This window comes from Brachycentrus maculatus, unplaced genomic scaffold (genome assembly GCF_059751285.1).
Source record: "Brachycentrus maculatus isolate JH-2025_06_01 unplaced genomic scaffold, ASM5975128v1 h1tg000458l, whole genome shotgun sequence".
In the NCBI taxonomy this organism is placed as follows: domain Eukaryota; kingdom Metazoa; phylum Arthropoda; class Insecta; order Trichoptera; family Brachycentridae; genus Brachycentrus; species Brachycentrus maculatus.
The window spans coordinates 196,377-221,079 of NW_028281205.1; the positions used below are offsets into that span (position 1 = coordinate 196,377).

Consider the following 24,703-nt stretch of genomic DNA (forward strand, 5'->3'; position numbering starts at 1 on the left):
CTCCTTTCAAGAACGTCATAAATCAAACATCGTCAATTTTCAGTTGTGCATGTTTTCGGAATGCCCAGAAAATGTACTATATCCCAGCAAAAGCGGCATATTTTTAACTTAATATTTACCCGCTACAGGGCAAAAAAATATTGTTTTTGCATTTTGAAGAAAAGGTATTGTTTAATTATTTTTTTTAAATAAACTAAATATTTTTCAAATAGAAAAAAAAACATTAAGGTTTTACCTAAAAAAGATCTGTTGCGCACTAAAAAGTTCAAAAAGTGGCTTGATATTTATTTTTGATACGTTGTATTATATTTATTAACATTAGAAACATTCTCTAGAAAAATAAAGTTTTTTGATTTATGATGTTCTTGAAAGGAGTGAGCGATATCATTCTTCTTCTTACCCTTATCAGCGCCTAATGGTGCATAGCGCACTGTATTACATTGATGCAGTGTTATATTGATTGTTCATTACATGAGGGTAAGGTAATAAACTATGCACTTTACCATTTGAATAAATTTAATACATTTTCAGTAAGTTTAAATACTTGTTCACAAATCTGGATTTCTCCACTTGGGTGTGATTTTTACACTATATTCTTCTTCATCTATGTTGAGATGTGAAAAATGTTAAAATAATTCCTCATTGGAACCCCAGATTTGTGATCCAGTATTTGGACACACTCAAATGTAATAAATAAAATAATCTGGACAAATTATAAGCTGAATGAAAAATTGATAATCATGTTTTCAGGCGTTTCCCAATATGTAAAATAATACGGGTTCGGATCTTGGGTGCAATTTAAAGGGTCTCCGCTAAATTGAAAGCTTTTGAAACCCAACAATAGATGGCATTGTGAACCCACACGTACAGTGTCGTGAGATCAATAAAATACGTAGGAGAAAAATTTGAGCTGTGTGTAGAATGGTGAATGTTACATGTGTGTAAAGTGACCACTTACCGGATGGTAAGTGGTCACTAGGATATGGCAGGTCATAATCCCTGTATTTACAGGCTTATATCGTAGTCGTACAGGAGAAAGTGACCAACTGACAAAACGTAAAATGTTCAGGAGGGCCATTCAAATCAATTTTTCTTGGCAAGAAAATAAACACCAATGCCGTTAGTCATTTTCAACAAGTCAATATATTATACTTCCAAGTTTAAAATCCCTTGGGATTTTTTCAGGGCACTATTAAGCTAGTAAGATATTAAATAGTCAATAATCACGTTTTTGTAAAAAATGCACTTGGTCACTTTCTCTGTATGACTACGATATATTCTTTTTCATCAATTTTGGGATGTCAAAAAAGGCAATAAAACCACGAAAATTATTAAAAATTATTTGTTTATTGATTTTTTTAAGCATTTTACGAAGCTATATATTTTTTATAATAAACAATATTCTTTCAATATTTTATTTACACAAATTTGCTTATACTAAATAATAAGTACACATTTACTTAGTTCTAAAACTGGTAATTAATAGTAGTTTTATATTATGAGACTCGTAATTAGTAATTATTAATAAAAAATAAATATATATTTTTATTTTACGACACAAAAAATCTCATTTTATAATCTTATTTTGAGGTAAACACAATCGTATTGTGACTCAGTCAGGTGGTAACATTTTGGTAAAACAGGGTTGTGTGAAGTCATCGGTACAATGTCTCCAATCCTATACATTTACTCTCACTAAGATTTTTAAAAAGTACAGTGGAACCTCTCATAAAATGGTGAAAAAGTTACTTCTTCAACGAGCGAAATTTCATATAACGAGTAAAACGAAGGGCAAGTCCCTTTTTCACGACATTGTTTTGTGAGCCGGGACTTCTGCGCGTAAGATACTAGAACATACGCTTGTTATACGAGGTTCCACTGTCTTTAATTAAATTTAAACATATAATTTAAAAATACAACTTTCCATCAAACACAAACATTGGCTTCATGTCGCTCACTCCTTTCAAGAATGTCATACATCAAAAATCGTCAATTTTCAGTTGTGTATGTTTTCGGAATGCCCAGAAAATGTACTATATCCCAGCAAAGGCGGCATATTTTAAACTTAATATTTACCCGCTACAGGGCAGAAAGTGTTGTTTTTGCATTTTGAAGAAAAGGTATGGTTCAATTATTTTTTAAATATACTAAATATGATTCGGCATTAACTTTATGGAATGACATGATTATTTTATTAAAATTAAACACTTGAATAATCCACTTTATCGAGTTTTATTTTCATTTACGACTAGTTTCGAAAACGACAATTATTTTCATCTTCTGGTACAAATTAAAACAGTTTTAATTTGTACCAGAAGATGAAAACAATTGTCGTTTTCGAAACTAGTCGTAAATAAAAATAAAACTTAATAAAGTGGATTATTCCAGTGTTTAATTTGAATAAAATACTAGATATTTTTAAAATGGAGAAAAAACATTCAGTTTTTACCTAAAGAGATCTGTTGCACAGTAAAAAGTTCAATAAGTGGCTTGATTTTTATTTTTAATACATTTTATTATATTCTTACACTTTAAAAACAGTCTCCTGAAAAATCAAGTTTTTTTTATTTATGACGTTGTTGAAAGGAGTGAGCGTATAACAAAGGTAAATTGTATGAATATATTCATTTTTCAGTTTCTTACAAGCAATTGTTAATAATAAAACTTGAAAAATAGCTTTGTTATAAAATCTATTAAATCATAATTAGCTTTTTGCTTGGAAATCGGTCGTTGTTATAATCCATCTATAATCTATATAGTAAAAATGTAAACGTTAGATTTTTAACCTTAAATCCCATTATTGCTTTGTTTTTCTTATCCGCCGATTGCTTTGAAATTTTGACACAATTTTTCATTAGAATACGCAGTTGTTTTATTTATCTATATAAATAAAAATGTAAATGTGACATTGCTTAAAAGTCATTAAGGTATATACCGATTGCTTTGAAATATAGACACAATATTTCATTTAAATACAGTCGAGCTCGGTTATTACGAGCACTAGCGATCTCAGAATAACAAGGAAACATTTGTTGAAATTTTGGTTTTGGCTTTTTTTATATATATATATATATATATATATATATATATATATATATATATATATATATATATATATATATATATATATATATATATATATATCTATATATCTATATTTAAATAGTTATTTTATAACAAAACTATTTTGAATGTTATAAAATGGAAAATCACAATTATTGCTTAAAATGTTAGTTATATTGTTAACAATGTATAAATGTGAGCATAATAAAATCTAAAATAAACACTGAACTCCCCATTCATATGATTTCAAAATTTAAAATTTAAAACCCTAATTATACTCTGGCAGTCTGCCGCCCGACCCTCAGTATACTAATCACAAGTAGCCGCAACACCCAATTCCCATCTGTACAATGTTTGCAGGCGTCTCTCGCGCTCTACCTAAAGTAAGCAAATAGAACGCTCGCAAGCGTCTCCCGCTCTCTACCGACAGTATGGAAAAGGACCCTAATTATACTCTGGCAGTCTGCCGCCCGACCCTCAGTATACTAATCACAAGTAGCCGCAACACCCAATTCCCATCTGTACAATGTTTGCAGGCGTCTCTCGCGCTCTACCTAAAGTAAGCAAATAGAACGCTCGCAAGCGTCTCCCGCTCTCTACCGACAGTATGGAAAAGGACCCTAATTATACTCTGGCAGTCTGCCGCCCGACCCTCAGTATACTAATCACAAGTAGCCGCAACACCCAATTCCCATCTGTACAATGTTTGCAGGCGTCTCTCGCGCTCTACCTAAAGTAAGCAAATAGAACGCTCGCAAGCGTCTCCCGCTCTCTACCAACAGTATGGAAAAGGACCCTAATTATACTCTGGCAGTCTGCCGCCCGACCCTCAGTATACTAATCACAAGTAGCCGCAACACCCAATTCCCATCTGTACACTGTTTGCAGGCGTTCACGCTCCAGATTTGTCCCAACACGATCCAGATTTGTGAACAAGGATTTGGACACACCATCTTGCGTGTCTTTCAATGTAATTTTGTTTACCATGTGAATGAGGAGTCCAGTGTTTTCAACAGTCAATAAAAATAAGATCAATTATATCAGACTTTTTTAAACATATTGCAAGATGTAATAACTAAACGCTACAAAAATTGTAAATTATTGGGTGGAGTGATATGTTTCTGTTTTTTATTAATAAAATTTTTATTGCTTTTTTTATCAGTTGAGTAGATTTTTCAGTCAACGTAATTACAAACTAATAGTGTAAAAAATAAGTCAATTTTTTTAATTAGCTTTTGTATGTTTAACCCTTCCCTTAAGGTGGAGACTTACCGGAGCATTTTGTCGTAATATTACGTCGTAACATAGCTTGCGGCGAGCATCACCGAGCACCCGAAACTATGGATGGAGCGCTCGGCTCGGTGTGCTGACTGCCTGAATGCTCACATCGTAACAAGTTACGTTACGACGAAATGCTCCAGTCAGTCTCCACCTTAAGTGTTCCAAGGATAGATACCAATGTGTGAGGCGTTTCTAGAATATTCTTCTCCGTCTTAATCCTCATTGCTGAGGGTTGTGACCCTTGCAGAAGCAATGACTCTTCTACAGTTATCCCTGCACGTAGCGCTCCAACCACTGAGGTGCCTGCTGCTGCCTTAATTTGATCGGTCCATCGTGTGGGGGATCTTCCTCTCCCTTTCTTTCCCTCCAGGCTACCGATCACAACTAGTCGTTCCAGGCTATCCTCGTTGCCACGCGCAACGTGTCCAAAGAAGAAGTCTAGAATATAACACTGCTTAATACATCAAATAAAAACTAAGTACACAACTAAGTAACAGGCTGTACGATTTTTTAAGTTTTATTTTCATCCTTTGCAAAAAATGCTACAAAAATAAGTTTAAAAATATTGCGATACTTTGGTCTTCTTAACATATAAATTTACTCTTTTGCGAACACAGAAAATCCTATATAATACAAATCATATAGTACAGGCTGTCATGTAAGGAACATACTATGCATAGATTTGGCGTTTAATGTGTAGAACTCCATTTTAATTTAATATTAAATACTAAACACTGATTTTTAATCTACTAAATTGTATTTTATTACTAAAAATAATTAAAAATAAAATTTGTGACAATTGTTTCGTCTCGTTATGGCACTTTCAAACTAATGTGAAGATTGGATGGACTGAGGGTCCTTATATAGCTATACAACTGTGGGTACTTCATATTTTTTGTAATCTTATAAATAATTTTTATGAAAATTTTCCCTTTTAAATTTTTATAATTTCAAATTGTTAAATGTTTTAAACTATCGCTTTGAATAAAAAACACAGTCAGTACCGCGAGATCTACATACTTAATTTATATCAGCACGTTAATTTTTCGTCTGCTAGAGACATATTATTTCTTTCACTCTAATGAATGTCCGCCTCCGTAGTGTAATTAATGGTCAGCACTCTCGGCTACCGTTCTGCAGGTCCCGGGTACGATTCCCAGAGGGGGTCAAATGAATATATAAGTGATTTTTTCACTAATATTTATTCAATATATTACCCTGGACTGGTACCTGAGAGCGGAGGGTTGATCACCTTTTCTTCATGTGTTAACGATCAAGATGACCCTGCGTTTACATGATGCAGTGCCCTATGCACCATTGGGTGCAAATGAGGGTAAGAAGAAGAATGAATGTGGTATTACCACAAGGAAAGAGAGAGAGTGAGAGAGAATTAAATTACTTTGCTTTCATTCGATCCAATTTCCGGTCTTTGGTTTTCGCTCAGTCAGCGCATGGCTGCGTGTTGGAAAGGACGTCTCGCCTATGACTCAGTTGGAGGTGAGTTGGTACTTGTTGCGAGCTGCGTACTACAATTTCCATACAAATATGAACCGGGGTCATCTTTATATAGTCAGTTCGAGAAACGTTAATTTTATTACTATTTTCTTTTTTTTAAATAGATAAAAGTGGTCTCAATCAAAGAAATATAAATCTGAACCACATATTCAGCAATATACCAATTATCTTATATATTAAACATTAAAATTATTATATATTTCGTCCAAATGGAAACCAAACGTTGGTATAAAACCTTATAGCTAGACACGTTAACGCTATTTGTACTTAACTCTTAAAAGTGCAACAGTAGAGAATTGGTGTTTTGTTCTTTGGTTATAAATATAAAGTACTTTACCTAATGAAAATTTCAACATTGCCTCAAAACACACGTAAATACAAAAAAGTGGTTCCATACTTTGTTTAAAACCACAAAAATTTCATAAAGTGGTTTTGGACCACGGCATAAATATATCGCTAATATCGCGTGTTTTAAAACTAATGTTGAAATTTTGTTACGTTACATCAATACAAGACCGCAAAGCCTGCGGTTACATTACAAATATATCAAATAAATATTTATATATCGTATATATATATATATATATATATATATATATATATATATATATATATATATATATATATATATATATATATATATATTTTAAAGATTTGTTTCAAAACACTGGTAAATACAAAAAAGTGGTTTGGTACTTTGTTTAACAAAAATATTAAAAAGTGGTTTTAAACCACAATATGAAAATAAAGCACTAACATTGCGCGTTTATATAGAAATTATGTAACAATGACCTTTCCGGGAGTAGAATAATCAATGCCGACTTTCTCTGGGGAGTGGGTTCATTTTACATTAATTTTTATCCACGAAATTAATGTATTATGAAGATAGAAATTATGTAAAAATAATTTATAAAAAATAAACTCACCATCTCTAGGTTTTATTTTATGATAAAACTACATAGAAATATCCACAGATGTCATTGCTATGCGAGTTACATCATTCCAACTGACAGACAGACTTGGACGTTGATTAACATTGATACTTCTTTGTTCCAAACATTTTTAATTTTTTGCCGTCGGATGTTAGAGGTGAAATAAAATATAGAACAAAGCAAAATAAAGGAATGGGTAAATGATCAAGAGTTAATTCTATGAAAATTGTAAAATAGTTTGAATTCTTAATTTTTTCTATCTTTTTTGTGTGTATATTAGGTTAAAATGGTTAAAAACAATAAAAAATGTATGTAAAAAGAACTCCACCGCCAAGATATACAAGGTGGCTTGGTGGGTCTCTGCAAAAAATATTTTAAATATCGTTGTCGTACAGGAGAAACTGACCAACTACCAAAACGTAAAATGTTCAGGAGGGCCATTTAAGTCACTTTTGCTTGGCAACAAAATAAACATCAATGCAGTTAGTCATTTTTAACAAGTCTTTATATTATACTTACAAGTTTAAAATCCTTTGGGACATTTTCAAGGCAATATTAAGCTAGTAAGATATCAAATAGTCAACGATTACGGTTTTGTAAAAAAAATGCAGTTGGTCACTTTCTCCTGTATGACTACGATATTTTAAAAATAGTTCTTTAAATAAATGTACATTATTTTTGTAAATACATAAAAAAAAGGGAAATTTGCAACCATGTTCATTTATGACCATACTCCAGGAAAGGTCTCACAAAACCAATCATATATCAATAATCAAAAATATTAGTTTTTGATCAACAAAGTTGTTTTAAAATATCAAAATTCATAAAAATAAATATATTTTTTCTGCATAAAATACAAAAAAATGTATCCCGACTTTTATCAATTGCTTTTAATATAACACTGATCCAATTGTAGGAGTATTGCTTTGGGTATGGCGTTATATGAGAGTGCTATCCCTCCGCTGGTTCAGGTATTGTTATTTGCCCTGAGAAGTCCCGGCTCTATGTATGGGAGGCGGGGACGCGTAGCACTCCTCCGATGAATATTCTGCAAAAAAACGTATATAACTGATTGGTTAAAAGTTTCGGAATTGCAACCTGGCAACCATGGACAAAGCAAGAATTTTCATCCTAGCGACATTGCACGACATGGTGGACAGTCCTATATTCAAAACAATGTGTGATTAATGACACGCTAATGACTTCACAAATCGCTCACTCCTTTCAAGAACGTCATGAATCAAAAATCGTCAATTTTCAGTTGTGCATGATTTCCGAATGCCCAGAAAATGTACTATATCCCAGCAAAAGAGACATATTTTCAACTTAATATTTACCCGCTACAGGGCAGAAAGTGTTGTTTTTGCATTTTTAAGAAAAGGTATTGTTTAACTATTTTTTTAAATAAACTAAATATTTTTCAAATGGAGAAAAAACCTTCAGGTTTTACCCAAAAAGATCTGTCGCACAGTAAAAATTTTAACAAGTGGCTTGATATTTATTTTTAATACATTGTATTATATTATTAAACTTTAAAAACGTTCTCCTGAAAAATCAAGTTTTTTGACTTATGACGTTCTTGAAAGGAGTCAGCGAAATGTGTATAACTGACCAGCTTATATATTCAGAATTGCAACCTGGCGGCCATGCATATGCATTTTTAGAAATTGCTTCACAAGCGTAACGTAGGCAGGTACCGTAGCATAGTCGGGTATATGCTCGACTGCGAAGCAGGCGTTGCGGGTTTGATTCCTGCCAATTGCAAAATGAATTCAAGAAATATTTATTTTCAATTTGTCTGGGTGTTTGTTATGTATTTTTCACATGTACCTTCCCTTTCCTAAATATCCTACCTGCAGACATGCCTCTAAAATAGAAGCTTTGCGGGTCATTCCTTAAAAAAAAATTGAAATAATTAGAAATATCGCTCACTCCTTTTAAGAACGTCATAAATCAAAAAACTTTTTTCAGGAGAAGTTTTTAAATATAATACAATGTAATCAAAATAAATATCAAGCCACTTACTGAACTTTTTACTGTGCAACAGATCTTTTTAAGTAGAACCTGAAGGTTTTTTCTCCATTTGAAAAATATTTACTATGTTTATAAAAATAATTGAATAATAACTTTTCTTCAAAATGCAAACACAACACTTTCTGCCCTGTAGCGGGTAAATATTAAGTTAAAAATATGCCTCTTTTACTGGGATATAGTACATTTTCTGGGCATTCCGAAAACATGCACAACTGAAAATTGACAATTTTTGATTTACGACGTTCTTGAAAGGAGTGAGCGATATGTGCTTCTATTTTATTTCATTTCCATGCGTAGCTAGGTACACAGCTAGTAATGAAATATGTACAGTATCTCGAAGATAGTCCTGCGCACAGGTGTGTAGCACTTTGGTTATGTTTTGCAAGTTGTTGTTTAGTAGTTGTTTAGCTCACCCGTGGGGCTGGGCAGGGCCAGGCTGCCCAGGGAGCCCCCGAGGTGCTCGCGCAGCCCCTCCGCCTCCTCGGCTGGCAGGCAGGTCTCCACCATTGCCTCCAGGCAGTTCACAAACAGCTCACTGCTCTCCGCCGTGCAGTTGTTGCACTGGAACACACCCGACACGAGGCAATGAGAGATCAAGCTAGCCGGGTAATGAGTTTAGATGAAATAGGCACACCTACACACCCAACATGTGAACACCAGGTGATAAGTAGAGATTGAGTTGATACTTAAGTGCTAGCCGGGTAATGGGTGGAGATGGAGTGGCTACATGAGTGCTAGCCGGGTAATGGGTAGAGATGGAGTAGCTAAATGAGTGCTAGCCGGATAATGAGTAGAGATGGAGTGGCTGTATGAGTGCTAGCCGGGTAATGGGTAGAGATGGAGTAGCTACATGAGTGCTAGCCGGGTACTGGGTATTGATAAAATAGCCACATGAGTGCTAGTCGAGTGAAGATGTAGTATCTACATAAGAGATAGCCGGATAATGAGTAGAGATAGATTGGCTACATAAGTGCTAGCCGGGTAATGGGTAGAGATGAAGTACCTACATGAGTACTAGCCGAGTAATATGTATAGATGTAGTAGCTACATAAGAGATAGCCGGATAAAGGGTAGAGATGGAATGGGCACAATGGTGCTACCCACGTAATTGGTAGAGATGGATTAGCTACACGAGTGCTAGCCGGGTAATGGGTAGAGATAAAATGGGTATAAAGGTGTAAGCTTAGTAATGGGTAGAGATAGAATGAGCACAAAGGTACTAGCCAAGTAATAGTAAGAGATGGTGTAGCTATATGAGTCTTCTTCTTCCTGGCTACACCCCAACTTATCGTCTTTGTAGACTGCTGGGGTCAGCTCTCCTCGTCCTCAGGTTGTAGGTCCTTCTGTCATGGACAACGTCACCTAGGCCATGTCTTCGAACCATGTTCTCTATTTGCAGCAACCATGAATTTATTGGTCTTCTTCTAGATATCTTTCGAGGAAGATCCATTGCTATTGCCTATACGAGTGCTAGCCGGGTACTGGGTATAGATAAAATAGCTACATGAGTGCTAGGCGGGTAATGATGGTTAGAAATGGAATAGCTACCTTAGTAAAGGGTCCGGCAAATCTCCAGAGGCCTCCGAAACCGCAGCTTTGCATGTAGTGCAGTTGTTGCTGACTCGCGTCTTCCGAGGATATCATGTTCTGCGAGTTAAAATCGGCATAAATAAAGGAAATAACGCAAGCTAATTTATCATCATAACAGAATGCATAACTTGTCTACACCCTGCAGACAATCCACCAAGGTGATCACACTGACCTGTATGATGCTCTGCACCGCGCTCAGTATGACCTGGTCGTGGCACAAAGTGAGCACATGGTTGATCTTCATGTCCAGCAAACTGTGACTGAAAACACAAGTACAATGTTAGCAAGAAGTATTATTTTTTGACATCTCATCAAAGATGAAAAAGAATATGGAAGTCTGGGCATTTACGGGGCTGAAGACCGTCATAGTCTGGTTAAATTGATCACTTTACAGACGTGTAACAGCCACCAATTCTACCCATTATTGACAACCACACTACTCAAATTCTTGGAAGTTCTATATATATGAACCAATTTAGAAACCTTGTTCTTGAATCACTAGAACTTCACTGGAGGCATCTATTGGTGAGGTGAAAAGAAGCTTTTTACTGAGCAGAAACTCTTTTATTAGTATTTTATTGAGTAGAAACTCTTTTATTAGCATGTGAGGTCCGAATCCTGGATTATAATCACACACATGAGAAACGCCAGAAAATATCATTTTCATTTTTATTACATTTAGCATATAATTTGACCAGTAAATTTATTTGTACACACTCAAAATGTTGTAAATTATTATGTTAATAATAAATAATAAAACCCTTATCCGCACCCCAATGGTGCATTGGGCACTGCATCATATAAACGCAGTATTATCTTGATCGTTTACACACAAAGGAAAGGTGATCGGCCCTCCGCTTCAGCTACCAGTCCAGGATAATATTGAATAAATATTAAAGTAAAAAATCACTAATATTTATTAGACCCCCCTCTGGGAATGGAACCCGGGACCTACGGAACGGTAGCCGAGCGTGCTGAGCATTACACTACGGAGGCGGACAGTATTATATTACACTATCTACATAAATTAATTTTGTCAACTTTCAACAATTTTCAATCCCTGTCTTGTTCGGCGACCCTTACGTACTAGAGCAGTGATTCCCAAAGTGGTCTATATCGACCCCCAGGGGTCTATGACAACTTGCAAGGGGTCTATGTTTTAATTTGAATTTAAAATATAAATGTATAAAACCTAACATGTCGCTCACTCCTTTCAAGAACGTCATAAATCAAAAAACTTGATTTCTCAGGAGAACGTTTTTAAAGTTTAAAAATATAATACAATGTATTAAAAATAAATATCAAGACACTTATTGAACTTTTTACTATGCAACAGATCTTTTTAGATGAAACCTGAAGGTTTTTTCTCCATTTGAAAAATATTTAGTATATTTAAAAAAATAATTAAACAATACCTTTTCTTCAAAATGCAATAATAAACTTTCTTACTTGTAGCGGGTAAATATTAAGTTAAAAATATGCCGCTTTTGCTGGGATATGGTACATTTTCTGGGCATTCCGAAAACATGTACAATTGAAAATTGACGATTTTTTATTTATGACGTTCTTGAAAGGAGTGAGCGATGTGTGGTTCAAAGTGAGTAGCACTACATATACCGGCTGTCAAAATACATTTGAAGTTAATGAATTTGATAAAAATCAACATCAGGTAAGGCAAGGGGTCTACGAGATAAAAGAGTTTGGGAACCTCTGAGTTATACTTACATGACAGGAAAAACTTTTGGGAAGACAACGGATCCTTCCGCCAAATACTGATACAAGATTCTCGTTTCCGATTCATCTGTAGTGGAAAAAAAAACGTTTGTTAGAGAGTGCGCTATCCCAGGACAACATGACTTGAAAACCATCTAAAAAATTACCCTAGAATTTGAATTACTTGAACTTTGATGTGTTACTTGAACCCGGTACAAAAAAAAATTAAATCTGTATTTGGTCTACAATAATGAACATATAATAATAATAATAATAAAATCCTTATCCGCCTTACGTTTTAAGTTTCATACTATTACTAGTTTACTCTTTATGTTGAAAGTTACTATAATAATAAAACCCTTATCCGCACCCCAATGGTGCATAGGGCACTGTGTCAAGTCACTGTGTTTTTCAAGACTTAGTACCAACTTAGATAATAATTATTAATGGCGATACAAAAGACATGATTTATATAAATAAATATAAAATAAAACCCTTATCCGCACCCAATGGTGCATAGGGCACTGCGTCATATAAACGCAGTGTCATCTTGATCGTTTTATACATGAAGGAAAGGTGATCAGCCCTCCGCTTCAGGTACCAGTCCATGGTAATATTGAATAAATATTGCAGTGAAAAAATCACTTATATTTATTTTACCCCCCTTGGGAATCGAACCCGGGACCTCCAGAACGGTAGCCGAGAGCGTTGACCATTACACTACGGAGGTGGACAATTATAAACATATTTAAAATATTTTTTGCAGAGACCCACCAAGCCAAGCCACCAAATGTGTGTCTTGTGTAGTTCTTTTTACATAGGGCACTGCATCATATAAACGCAGTGATGTCTTGATCATTAATACATGAAGGAAAGGTGATCAAACCTCCGCTTCAAGTACCAGTCCAGGGTAATAATGAATAAATATTAGAATGAATTATAAAAATAAAAGGGGATAATTTTCCTTAATATTATTTTTTAAATATGCTACTGACTCCAAATTTTCAAAATATGGAGTAAGTAGCTGTTATAATACTAAAGTTATGGAATTAAAATTTGTATATTTTGTTTAGTGTATTTATTAGTGTATTTTTTTAATTTTTTTTATATTAGATACTGTATATATGTATTATCTTAAAGGCTTCAGCCGTTCAATAAATAAATAAATATGGGGGATTTCAATCCTCCTGTTAGACCCAGCTATGTTTTCTGAGGCTCAGAATGTATGAAGTATCCGACTGACCTGTGGTGTATTTGAGCAGCGTGGCCAGTACAGTCAGCACCAGAGCCTGCGTCGTGAAGTCACTGAGCACCTCAGGATCCAGGAGGATGTTATTCTCATTCGACACGGACACCCTGCCACTTCTCTCCTGTAATGCGACCGATTCAATACTTCAAGTAATAATAAAACCAATGTTTTGAATATATAAACTGTATCCCTGTTTCCCTGAATATATAAACTGTATTTTTCTGAGTAAATGGCCGCTCATTTTTTATTTTTTTTAATCACCTAACGGCGAAATGACTCTGAAATCTAGCTACGGCTTATGCAACACCGCTTATCATGACCCTACTCAGGCTTCAACGTTTTAAGTTTCATACTATTACTAGTTCACTCTTTATGTTTAAAGTTACCATAATAATAAAACCCTTATCCGCACCCCAATGGTGCATAGGGCACTGTGTCATATAAACGGATTGTTATCTTGATCGTTTACACATGAAGGAAAGGTGATCAGCCCTCCGCTTCAGGTACCAGTCCAGGGTGATATTGAATAAATATGACAGGGAAAAAATCACTTATATTTATTTTACCCCCCTCGGGAATCGAACCCGGGACCTCCAGAACGGTAGCCGAGCGTGCTGACCAATACACTACGGAGGCGGACTAAAGTTACTATAATTTTGTGTAATTCATGAGTGAAAATTCTAGGCAAAAACACTCGCTATCTCGCTAGAGGCATGAGTTTATACGTTTCATTGATTCTAAGTTAGCAGTGAAGTTACTTAGGTGTAGTTACTTAGGTGTATGATTTTAGTTCTTGATTTTACTCAGGTAGTGAATGAAATCGCGGCCTGCTGGGTACGGCCGTATTATTACCTTCCGGCATTGAAAGGGTTAAATAAATAAATAATATACCCTACAATTTGAATTACTTGAACTTTGATGTGTTACTTGAACCCAGTACAAAAAGAAATAAAATCTGTATTTGGTCTACAATAATGAATATATAATAATAATAATAATAAAATCCTTATCCGCACCCCAATGGTGCATAGGGCACTGTGTCATATTAACGCAGTGTTATCTTGATCGTTTTACACATGAAGGAAAGGTGATCAGCCCTCCGCTTCAGGTACCAGTCCAGGGTGATATTGAATAAATATTACAGTGAAAAAAATCACTTATATTTATTTTACCCCCCTTGGGAATCGAACCTCCAGAACGGTAGCCGAGCGTGCTGACCATTACACTACGGAGGCGGACAAAATAAATAAATAAAGGGTTGATAAATTACTTTAGAAGTGTCGGGGTCATCGTCATCCACGCCAGCATCTGTCACACTACTGGCAGGGGCATCATCTCCTACCACCTAAAAATGTTCAAATTTACAGATCTGCTGTTATATTTTGACATCTCATCAAAGATTCAATTCATGTAATATAAATTTAAATTTATTTATTTTTAATTAACATATCGCTCACTCCTTTCAAGAACGTCATAAATCAAAAAACTTGATTTTTCAGGAGAAAGCTATTTACATTTAAAGTTTAAAAATATAATACAATGTATTAAAAATAAATATCAAGCCACTTATTGAACTTTTTACTGTGCAACAGATCTTTTTAGGTAAAACCTGAAGGTTTTTTCTCCATTTGAAAAATATTTAGTATATTCAAAAAAATATTTAAACAATACCTTTTCTTCATAATGCAAAAACAATACTTTCTGTCCTGTAGCGGGTAGATATCAAGTTAAAAATATTCCTCTTTTGCTGGGATATAGTACATTTTCTGGGCATTCCGAAAACATGCACAACTGAAAATTGACAATTTTTGATTTATGACGTTCTTGAAAGGAGTGTGCGATATACATAACAAACTTAAATTTTAAAGCATATACATTAAAATACGTTAAAATTGAAAATAAGCAAGAATACTGTTGTTAAAGGAGTAGAAGAATCCCGCTTCGGAATAACCCCTCAGACACATGGAACAGATATTGTTCAACATAGCGGTAGCTCTTCCTACAGGCATAACCATCGGCAGGTTGGTCCTGTGTATAGGAATGTGAAACAATCTATGCCGACGCTGTCTTAGGTAACTATCGGGAACATGCAGACCAATGTTCCCGATAATTTCAGGATTATCGATCATACCGCGCAGCAATGGATAAAAATGCGTAATCAAATACACATTCCTTCTAGTCTCTAAACTGTTGTAGCCAAGCATACCCTGGAGAGCCAAGGATAATAGCCGTACTCTCTCATGTAAAGATAAAGAAGAATATAGAAGCCTAGGCGTTTACGGGGCTGACGACCCTCATAGGCTGATTTATGTGATCACTTTACACACGTGTAACATTCACCAATTCTACCCATTATTGACAACCACATTACTCAAATTCTTGGAAGATCTATATATATATATATAAACCAATTTCAAAATATTGCGTGTGATTATAATCCAGGATTTGGACCTCAAATACAAATATAAGACTTTCTGCTCAATAAAAAAGCTTCTTCATCTCACCAATAGATGTCTCTCATGAAAATTCTAGTGATTCTTGTACAATGTTTTGAAATTGGATCATATATAAAGAACTTCCGAGAATTTGAGTAGTGTCATTGTCAATCATGGGTAGAATTGGTGAATGTTACACATGTGTAAAGTGATCACTTAAAGCAGCCTATGACGGTCGTCAGCCTCGTAAATGCCCAGACTTCCATATCTTTGATGAGATGTCAAAAAGTAATATAAATAGTCAAATTTTTTTATTTTTTTTTACTGAACTGGTACCTAATATTGGGCATACTGAAATATAGCTCCTATAATTGGAGATAATCCAGACTTGTGAACAAGTATTTGGACACACTCAAAAAGGTTTTCTTTGTGGATTCAATTTAAAAAAAGGTAAATTTAGTCACATTGATCCGGGAATTCCAGACAAAAGGGGCTACAAAAATGTCAAAATCCGGGAACAACTTGACTAACTAAAAAAAAAAAAATATTTTTTATACTTTATTATACACTGTTTGAACAAACTAGGTTGATTTAATTTTTTTCCATAATTTGATACTGTCGCTGTTAAAAGAAGGGGTGACTTATAAGTCACTGTAGTCGGTATACAGGTGACTTAAAAGTCGCTGCTAAGCTCATCTCTATATCTGGGTGAGAGGGATATGCATGAAGATATTATTATTATGATTAAACCATATCCGCTCCCTAGGAGGAGCATATGGAGTCCACAAACTGTCTCCAGGCTTTTCTGTCGGCTGCCAGCTCCCTTGCATCCTCCCAAGTCAGATCCGCGTCCCGAAGTTCTGACGAGAACTGCCGACGAATTGTCAGCAGTGCCTTGTAAAAGAGGCAAGCTTGATGGCGGCTCTCAGGAGGCATGCGGAGTACATGGCCAAGCCAACTGAATCGCCTTTTCTTGACGACAGTTGTGACCAAGATTTGCTGCGTCCTACGCCTTACCTCTTCATTCCTCACAAAGTCAAACCACCGCACGCCTAAAATTCTCCGCAGACACCTATTCTCAAAGCTTAGTACACGGGTGCTCTGGGCACTTGTAAGGTGCCATGTTTCACAGCCGTATAAGAAGATAAAAAGTAAAATACCTCAAATCCACTGTCTGAGTCTCCGGGCATCATTCTGTCGCCCGTTTGTTGGGAACTCATCTGCTCGGAATCCTACAATAAAATTATTCACCTTTTATTATTAATTTTAAAGTACCTACTTGGATAATAATTAAGGAGATTTAGTGGAGATACAAAAGTCATTATTTATTTACAATGAATAGTTATTAGGCAAAATTAACTAACTAACCATCACGCCGCTTCAGGGGTAGGCAGAGAGAATAGAACGCCACAGCACTCTGTCTTTGCAAACATTCTTCGCCACTTAAACAATTTTGCGACCCTGTTTTTTTAAAAAATAGTCTTATTTTATCATTATTTCTAGTAATATGTTCATGAAAATTAAAGTTATTTTTTACTTGAATAGTGTGAAGGGAGGACTTTAAAATAATGTTAACCATGACTGGTCCAATGTGGAATCTCATTAAACATGGATTTTTTCCTCTTAGGTCCCATGTCGGATGTTATTCGACATTTTTTTCATCATTAGTATTATTTATTTAAATTCCAAGCTTACATATTTGTCACTCGTATCTATTACAACAGTATGTGGAGCGGAGGACAAAGGAATTTTCCAATTGGAATGTAACTGTCTACCTAAATACTAACTATCCATCACGCCACTTCCCGCAGGGGTAGGCAGAGAGAATAGAACGCCACACCACTCTGTCTTTGCAAACATTCTTCGCCTCTTCCACGTTCATGCATCTCCTCATACATACCCGCCGATTATTACGACTCCTAACCCGACCACTTTCAAGCATTTGGCATACCTGATCGTGCCATGTTTTTTTCAGTCTATCTCTGCTCCTTTTCCTATTTACATTCGCCTCATAAATTTGTTTTATCGTTCTTTCGTTTCACATGTCTAAACCATCTCCACACATCTTTCTTAATTTGATCGATGATGCTTATCTCAGCTTTGCATTCCTTCCTTATTTCACTATTCGAACATCTATCATACATCAAATTTTAAATTTTTTCAAAACTAAGTACCTACTTAGATAATAATTAAGGCGATTTAGTGGCAATACATACGTCATTATTTATTTACTATCAATAATTAAAAGGCAATTTTTTCAAGACTAAGTACCTACTTAGATAATAATTATTAATGGCGATACAAAAGACATGATTTATTTAAATAAATATAAAATAAAACCCTTATCCGCACCCAATGGTGCATAGGGCACTGCGTCATATAAACGCAGTGTTATCTTGATCGTTTACACATGAAGGAAAGGTGATCAGCCCTCCGCTTCAGGTACCAGTCCAGGGTAATATGGAATAAAATTAGAGAGCAAAAATCACTCATATTTATTTGACGCCCCCTGGGAATCAAACCCGGGACCTCCAGTACGGTAGCTGAGCATGCTGACCATTACACTACGGAGGCAGATTTATTTATCATTAATAAGCAATAAGGTGATTTTTTCAAAACTTGGTACCTACTTAGAATCATACACATACTAAGATAGGTAAGGTAAGGTTAGATTATTAACCATGATTTAAATATATATTTTTTCTCGACTCGCATAACTGTATGTGTTTTAACAAAACAGCGGCTGACATAAGCGTTTGTGTTTTTACATTGCTCCAAGTTTCGAACCTCAATTTAACTTAGAGGGATTTTTTCATGGTGTGGAACTTTGGATAAAATAATACATCAATCCTTGGCCTTATGACATCTGTTGAAATATCTGACTAATAATTTGTAACATCACAAGGATAAATAAAGGAACAGATTCCTGATTTTTCTTGCGGTCGGTAATTAGTCCGCGCCATAATCATGCCCTATATCTGTCTCACTCTCGACGCTACGCATCGCCAGTGGGTAAGAGTGATACACAATGCGTGCTTTGATTAATTTATGTTACGATCTTATTTGTTTATATTACGATATATTTCAAGAATAATGTGACACACGTGTATTATAGAGTACCAAAAAGGCATAATGAATCCCATTGAACGTTTTTGTTTAGGAAAATAAATCGTTTCTTAACTAAATACATGATGAAAGTAATCATTTAAAAAACGGCGAAATACCGCCGCGCACGGGCGTCTCTTAGGAACAAAGTTAATGCGGTTAAAAGGTTAATTCCCTTCATTTATATACAATCACATGTATTCTTTATGATAAAATATTATGTTTTCTCTTTTCAAGTATAATATTGGTTCGGAAATTACTTACCCAAACAAGAATGAACGTATCGTAGTCACACAGGAGAAAGTGACCAAGTGAATTTTTTACAAAAGCGTGATCATTGACTATTTGATATCTTACTAGCTTAATATTGCCCTGAAAAACATCCCAAAGGATTTTAAACTTGAAAGTATAATATATTGACTTGTTAAAAATGACTAACTGCATTGGTGTTTATTTTGTTGCCAAGCAAAAGTTACTTAAATGGCCCTCCTGAACATTTTACGTTTTGGTAGTTGATCACTTTCTCCTGTACAAGTAATTAGCCTGAAATATTGTAATTATTATCACTTTATACATAGTTAGGAAGTGATATATTCTAGATATCGATACAGTCCGCAAAATCATTGCCGTGGTTTTGCAGATTGTAATTTTCCACCATTTTTACAATTATAAGGTGATTTTCTTAAAACACGATGCTTGAATGTGAAAGAGGCATTTTTGCATAGATGGCGTTCGATTCTCTCTGCCTACAGCTGCGGAACTGGGGAGATGGTACGCATTTTTACCAAAACATATGGAAATATGTGTTTCCTCTTTCCATTAAACTAGACTGAGCCACAGAAAGTCATGGCTGTATACAGCTAATTAAATAAAAGAAATGTAAGTTTTCAAAATGTGGAGTACTTACCGGAATGCTGGGCCCCACATTGTAGGTCCGGTCACAAGAGACGATACTGGACTGCTTGCCTGAAACATACACATTCACCTATATTGAAAGCTGTCCCACCGCATGCCCAGATCTGATACAGAAGCATCTAGGCTTCCTGACAAATCTGCTCTTGCAAATAATTTTTTTTTGCAACATTTTGAGTGTGTCCAAATACTTGTTCTTAAAATCTGGATTATCTCCAATTACAGGAGTTATTTTCATATAATTTTTTGACATCTCATCAAAGATGAAGAAGAATATGGAAGTCTGGGCATTTACGGGGCTGACGACCGTCATAGGCTGGTTCAAGTGATCACTTTACACACGTGTAACATTCACCAATTCTACCCATTATTGACAACCACACTACTCAAACTCTTGGAAGTTCTATATATATGAACCAATTTCGAAACCTTCTTCTTGAATCACTAGAACTTCACTAGAGACATCTATTGGTGAGATGTAAATAATTAATTAAGTAATTTTTTTTTTGTGCTTGGTTGCAAAATTTATTGAAAATGTGAAACAACATAAAACTGTATCCCGATTTTACTGTGAATTTACATTTAAAAGCTTTCAATATCCCTGTCACTGCCAATCTAAATAAATAATAAATACAAGTTTGTAAATCCATCACCAAATTTTCTAGAAGTACCCCGGTGTAGGCAGTGAAAGGGATTAGTATTTAGTTCAGTTAGTCAGCTAGATCCGATTCCGACTCGACGTTGGCCGGTACACAGACGCCCACAACCCCGACCAGCACAGCAGACAGACACGGAACAGTGCAAAGACATTTACATACACCTATAGTGGAAATATTTGCTTTAGTAGCTCAGGTTGCTTGATATTCCTCCTTAGGACTTAAGAGTCCCTTAGAATGGTTACTAATCTTCCTGCCGCTGTCACCCTGGCCATTAGAACATGTGGTGGATTGTACACGCTAATAATAATAATAATAAAACCCTTATCCGCACCCCAATGGTGCATAGGGCACTGTGTCATATTAACACAGTGTTATCTTAATCGTTTACACATGAAGGAAAGGTCATCAGCCCTCCGCTTCAGGTACACCAGTCCATGGTAATATTGAATAAATATTACAGTGAAAAAATCACTTTTATTTATTTTACCCCCCTTGGGAATCGAACCCGCGACCTCCAGAACGGTAGCCGAGCGTGCTGACCATTACACTACGGAGGCGGACTAAATATTGTATTTAGTCCGCGGATTTGTATGCGGATTGTACACGCTAGTTAGAATTAACTTACTTGCCCCCAGTGATAAGGACTTTGACATTATCATTCTTATCTTTGATCCCGAAAAACATTGCATAATTGATCAAATATCGTAGTCGTACAGGAGAAAGTGACCAACTAACAAAACGTAAAATGTTCAGGAGGGCCATTTAAGTCACTTTTGCTTGGCAACAAAATAAACATCAATGCAGTTAGTCATTTTTAACAAGTCAGTTTATTATACTTCCAAGTTTAAAATCCTTTGGGATGTTTTCAGGGCAATATTAAGCTAGTAAGATATCAAATAGTCAATGATCACGTTTTTGTAAAAAATGCACTTGGTCACTTTCTCCTGTATGACTACGATATCTTTCTTCTCTTTCATGTAACAAAATGAAAAACTATATTTATTTCGTCCGCCTTCTGGTGTAATGGTCAGCGTGTTTAGCTACCGTCCCGGGTTCGATTCCCAGGGAGGGTTGAAATAAATATTAGTGATTTTAAACTGTAATATTTATTTAATATTACCCTGGACTGGTTCCTGAAGCGTAAGAGTGATCACCTTGCCTTCATGTAAGTAATGATCAAGAAAACACTGTGTGAATTTGATGCAGTGCCCTATGCACCATTGGGTGCGGATACGGGTTATAAGTGTAAGTAAATAATATTTATTTTGACACCCCTCTCCTCCTGGAAATCAAACCCGGGGCCATCAGCACACTACAGAGGCAGATCGAGTGGATCGGCAGGTTGGTGAATGGATAAACGTGATGCATCCTTCTAATTTCACTGTCAACTGTCGTACAGTCATAGATTATTATTAAATCACTGCCAAAGAAGTAGTATTTCAAAAATGTAGATAAGATAACGTCAAATGAGTATTAGTGCGAAAAAACTATAGCATTTATTTTGGCTATTTATTTGGTATGCTAGCTTTAGAGAGGTACACAGAGGCGGATTGGGTGAATGGAAGCGGTGACTAGCTATAGAGAGCTATAGAGAGAAACGCAGAGGCGGATCGGGTGGATGGCCATGGTGACTAGCTATAGGGAGGTATAGAGAAGCACACAGACTCGGATGGGGTGGATGGGCGCGGTGACTAGCTAAGAGAGGCATACAGAGGCGAATGGGGGGAGTGGCGACTCACTGCTGTACGCCGAGTACAGGACCGGCTGGTCCAGCACGTCCCAGGACTTCTGGCGGCGCCCGCCGTCCGAGGAGGTCAGCAGCTGGTTGGACAGCGAGATGGGCATGGACAGGAAGTTGAGCGAGAGCCCGAAACTGGAGCCCGATTGCTGAAAACATACCGACAACCATACCTATAAATTCAACTCCATTTTCCTGACAATAGATGGTGCCGGCTGATATTTTAAATTATTTTTTATATTATTTTATTTATTTAATGCAGTTACAAGAGTTATTTTTTATAATTCAACTAATTTTCTAGATATTTCTACTTCACAGATCTTAAAATCAATTTCACTGTCCCCAATAAAGAGACTAAGCTCTTAAGGTTGCTATATTAATTAACATACTTATTATTGAACTACCCTGTAAATTACCGTTAATTACAGTAATAAATATATATATATAACCCTTATCCGCACCCAAATGGTGCATGGTGCATAGGCGCTGTCATATAAACGCAGTGTTATTTTGATCGTTTATACATGAAGGAAAGGTGATCAGCCCTCCGCTTCAGGTACCAGTCCATGGTAATTTTGAATAAATATTACAGTGAAAAAATCACTAGTATTTATTTTACCCCCCTTGGGTATCGAATACGGAACCTCCAGAATGGTAGTCGAGCGTGCTGACCATTACACTACGGAGGCGGACAAAAATACAACAGTAATAAATACAATATTTTAATTCCGGTAAATATCACAAAAGGGACATCATAGTGTTATCAGTATTTTCTAACACATTATTTTATAACCCTTCTATTACTAAGGTTTATTTATTTTAGCCTCTTCATTACGCAATTATAATTTTTTTATTTTATTTTTTATTTAAACTTCATGTACAGAAAATAAAAAGTACATTGGCGGGCTTATTGCTAAAAAGCAATATCTTCCAACCGACCAAAGACGGACTAGTGATATTGATCAAAACGTTTGATACCATATATAGCCGTTTGCAATCAGTGGGCAGATAGTACTTGAACATTTAAAAAACATAAATTACAAATTGACATTTAAAAAGAAACATAAATTAACAAAAGACGATAATAAGGAGGGCAAAGGAAGAAGGGAGTTTAGGGAAGGAGGTAGAGGGAGGAGGTTTGATGGACAGTTAGGATTCTAATGACAGATAGTAATGTCTCAGACGATTTTAAAAGTTAATACATATTATTGTCTGATGTAATAGATTTTATCAAAAAACTAAAAAACAATTATTAACAATTAGACAAAAAAGTATTCTAGGATTCTAATGATAAATAGGTAGAATCAGGTAGCAAGTTTAAGGAAGAGAGGAGGGGTCAGGGGAGGAGGAGATGGACAGTTAGAGTTCTAAGGTAAGATAATGATGTTTCAGGCGTTTTTTGAAGGTTAAAATAGAAGGTGCATTTTTTACGTGTAGAGGTAGTTCATAGTCTAGCCGCTTGGACAGTAAAGGAATTACTGAGGAATGCTGTGTTGTGGCAAGGAATGGAGAGTGTTCTCTCTTGGGAAGATAGACCATGATCAGAAAGGTAAACGATGTTTTCCACAAGATAAATTGGTGCACTGGGGTCGTGAAGAATGTTATATAGTAGGGCGAGAGATTGTGAATTTATGCGTTGTTTAAAATGAAGCCATTTTAATTCAGTGCGACAGGGTGAAACATGGTCATATTTCCTTAAGTTAAAAATAAAGTGAATACCATGTTATTTTTTGACATCTCATCAAAGATGAAGAAGAATATGGAAGTCTGGGCATTTACGGGGCTTACGACCGTCATAGGCTGGTTTAAGTGATCACTTTACACACGTGTAACATTCACCAATTCTACCCATTATTGACAACCACACTACTTAAATTCTTAGAAGTTCTATATATATATATATATATATATATATATATATATATATATATATATATATATATATATATATATATATATATATATATATATATATATATATATATATATATATGAACCAATTTAGAAACCTTGTTCATGAAACACTAGAACTTCACTAGAGACATCTATTGGTGAGATGTAAAGAAGCTTTTTACTAAGCAGAAACTCTTATATTAGTATGTGAGATCCGAATCCTGGATTATAATCACACACATGAGAAACGCCAGAAAATACCATTTTCATTTTTATTATTAAGCTTATAATTTGACCAGATATTTACAACAAATATGAAAATAACTCCTGTAATTGGAGATAATCCAGATTTTGTGAACAAGTATTTGGACACACTCAAAATGTTGCGAATACCATGATTCTGAAGACGCTCCAGACGATTAATAAGTGTCTAATCTAACTCAACAATGGTTATCATACTAACAGTGCTGCTATACGGGTGTGCCATCACTATAGAGACAACATTGTGTCATCACTATAAAGGCAGTTGTGACCGAAATGAGAGGTCAAGTTGTGACAAGCACAATGAGAAGATGGAGGATTTA

The 24,703-nt window shown here is 35.4% G+C and overlaps 1 protein-coding gene across 1 annotated transcript in view; it reads right to left on the reverse strand.

Moving 5' to 3' along the window:
* Positions 1-6,535: 6,535 nt before the first annotated feature.
* The window catches only part of LOC148302382 (neurofibromin-like), a 92,803-nt gene continuing 74,635 nt past the window's right edge, over positions 6,536-24,703 (reverse strand). The window contains exons 54-63 of the mRNA XM_088271692.1: positions 22,228-22,375; positions 19,825-19,883; positions 16,973-17,044; positions 14,648-14,722; positions 13,372-13,498; positions 12,141-12,216; positions 10,588-10,675; positions 10,374-10,472; positions 9,239-9,386; positions 6,536-7,839 (exon numbers count right to left, since the gene is read on the reverse strand). Of these exons, the coding sequence (XP_088127818.1) occupies positions 7,769-7,839; positions 9,239-9,386; positions 10,374-10,472; positions 10,588-10,675; positions 12,141-12,216; positions 13,372-13,498; positions 14,648-14,722; positions 16,973-17,044; positions 19,825-19,883; positions 22,228-22,375 (963 nt within the window). The 3' untranslated portion in view covers positions 6,536-7,768. The remainder of the gene's footprint in view (positions 7,840-9,238; positions 9,387-10,373; positions 10,473-10,587; positions 10,676-12,140; positions 12,217-13,371; positions 13,499-14,647; positions 14,723-16,972; positions 17,045-19,824; positions 19,884-22,227; positions 22,376-24,703) is intronic.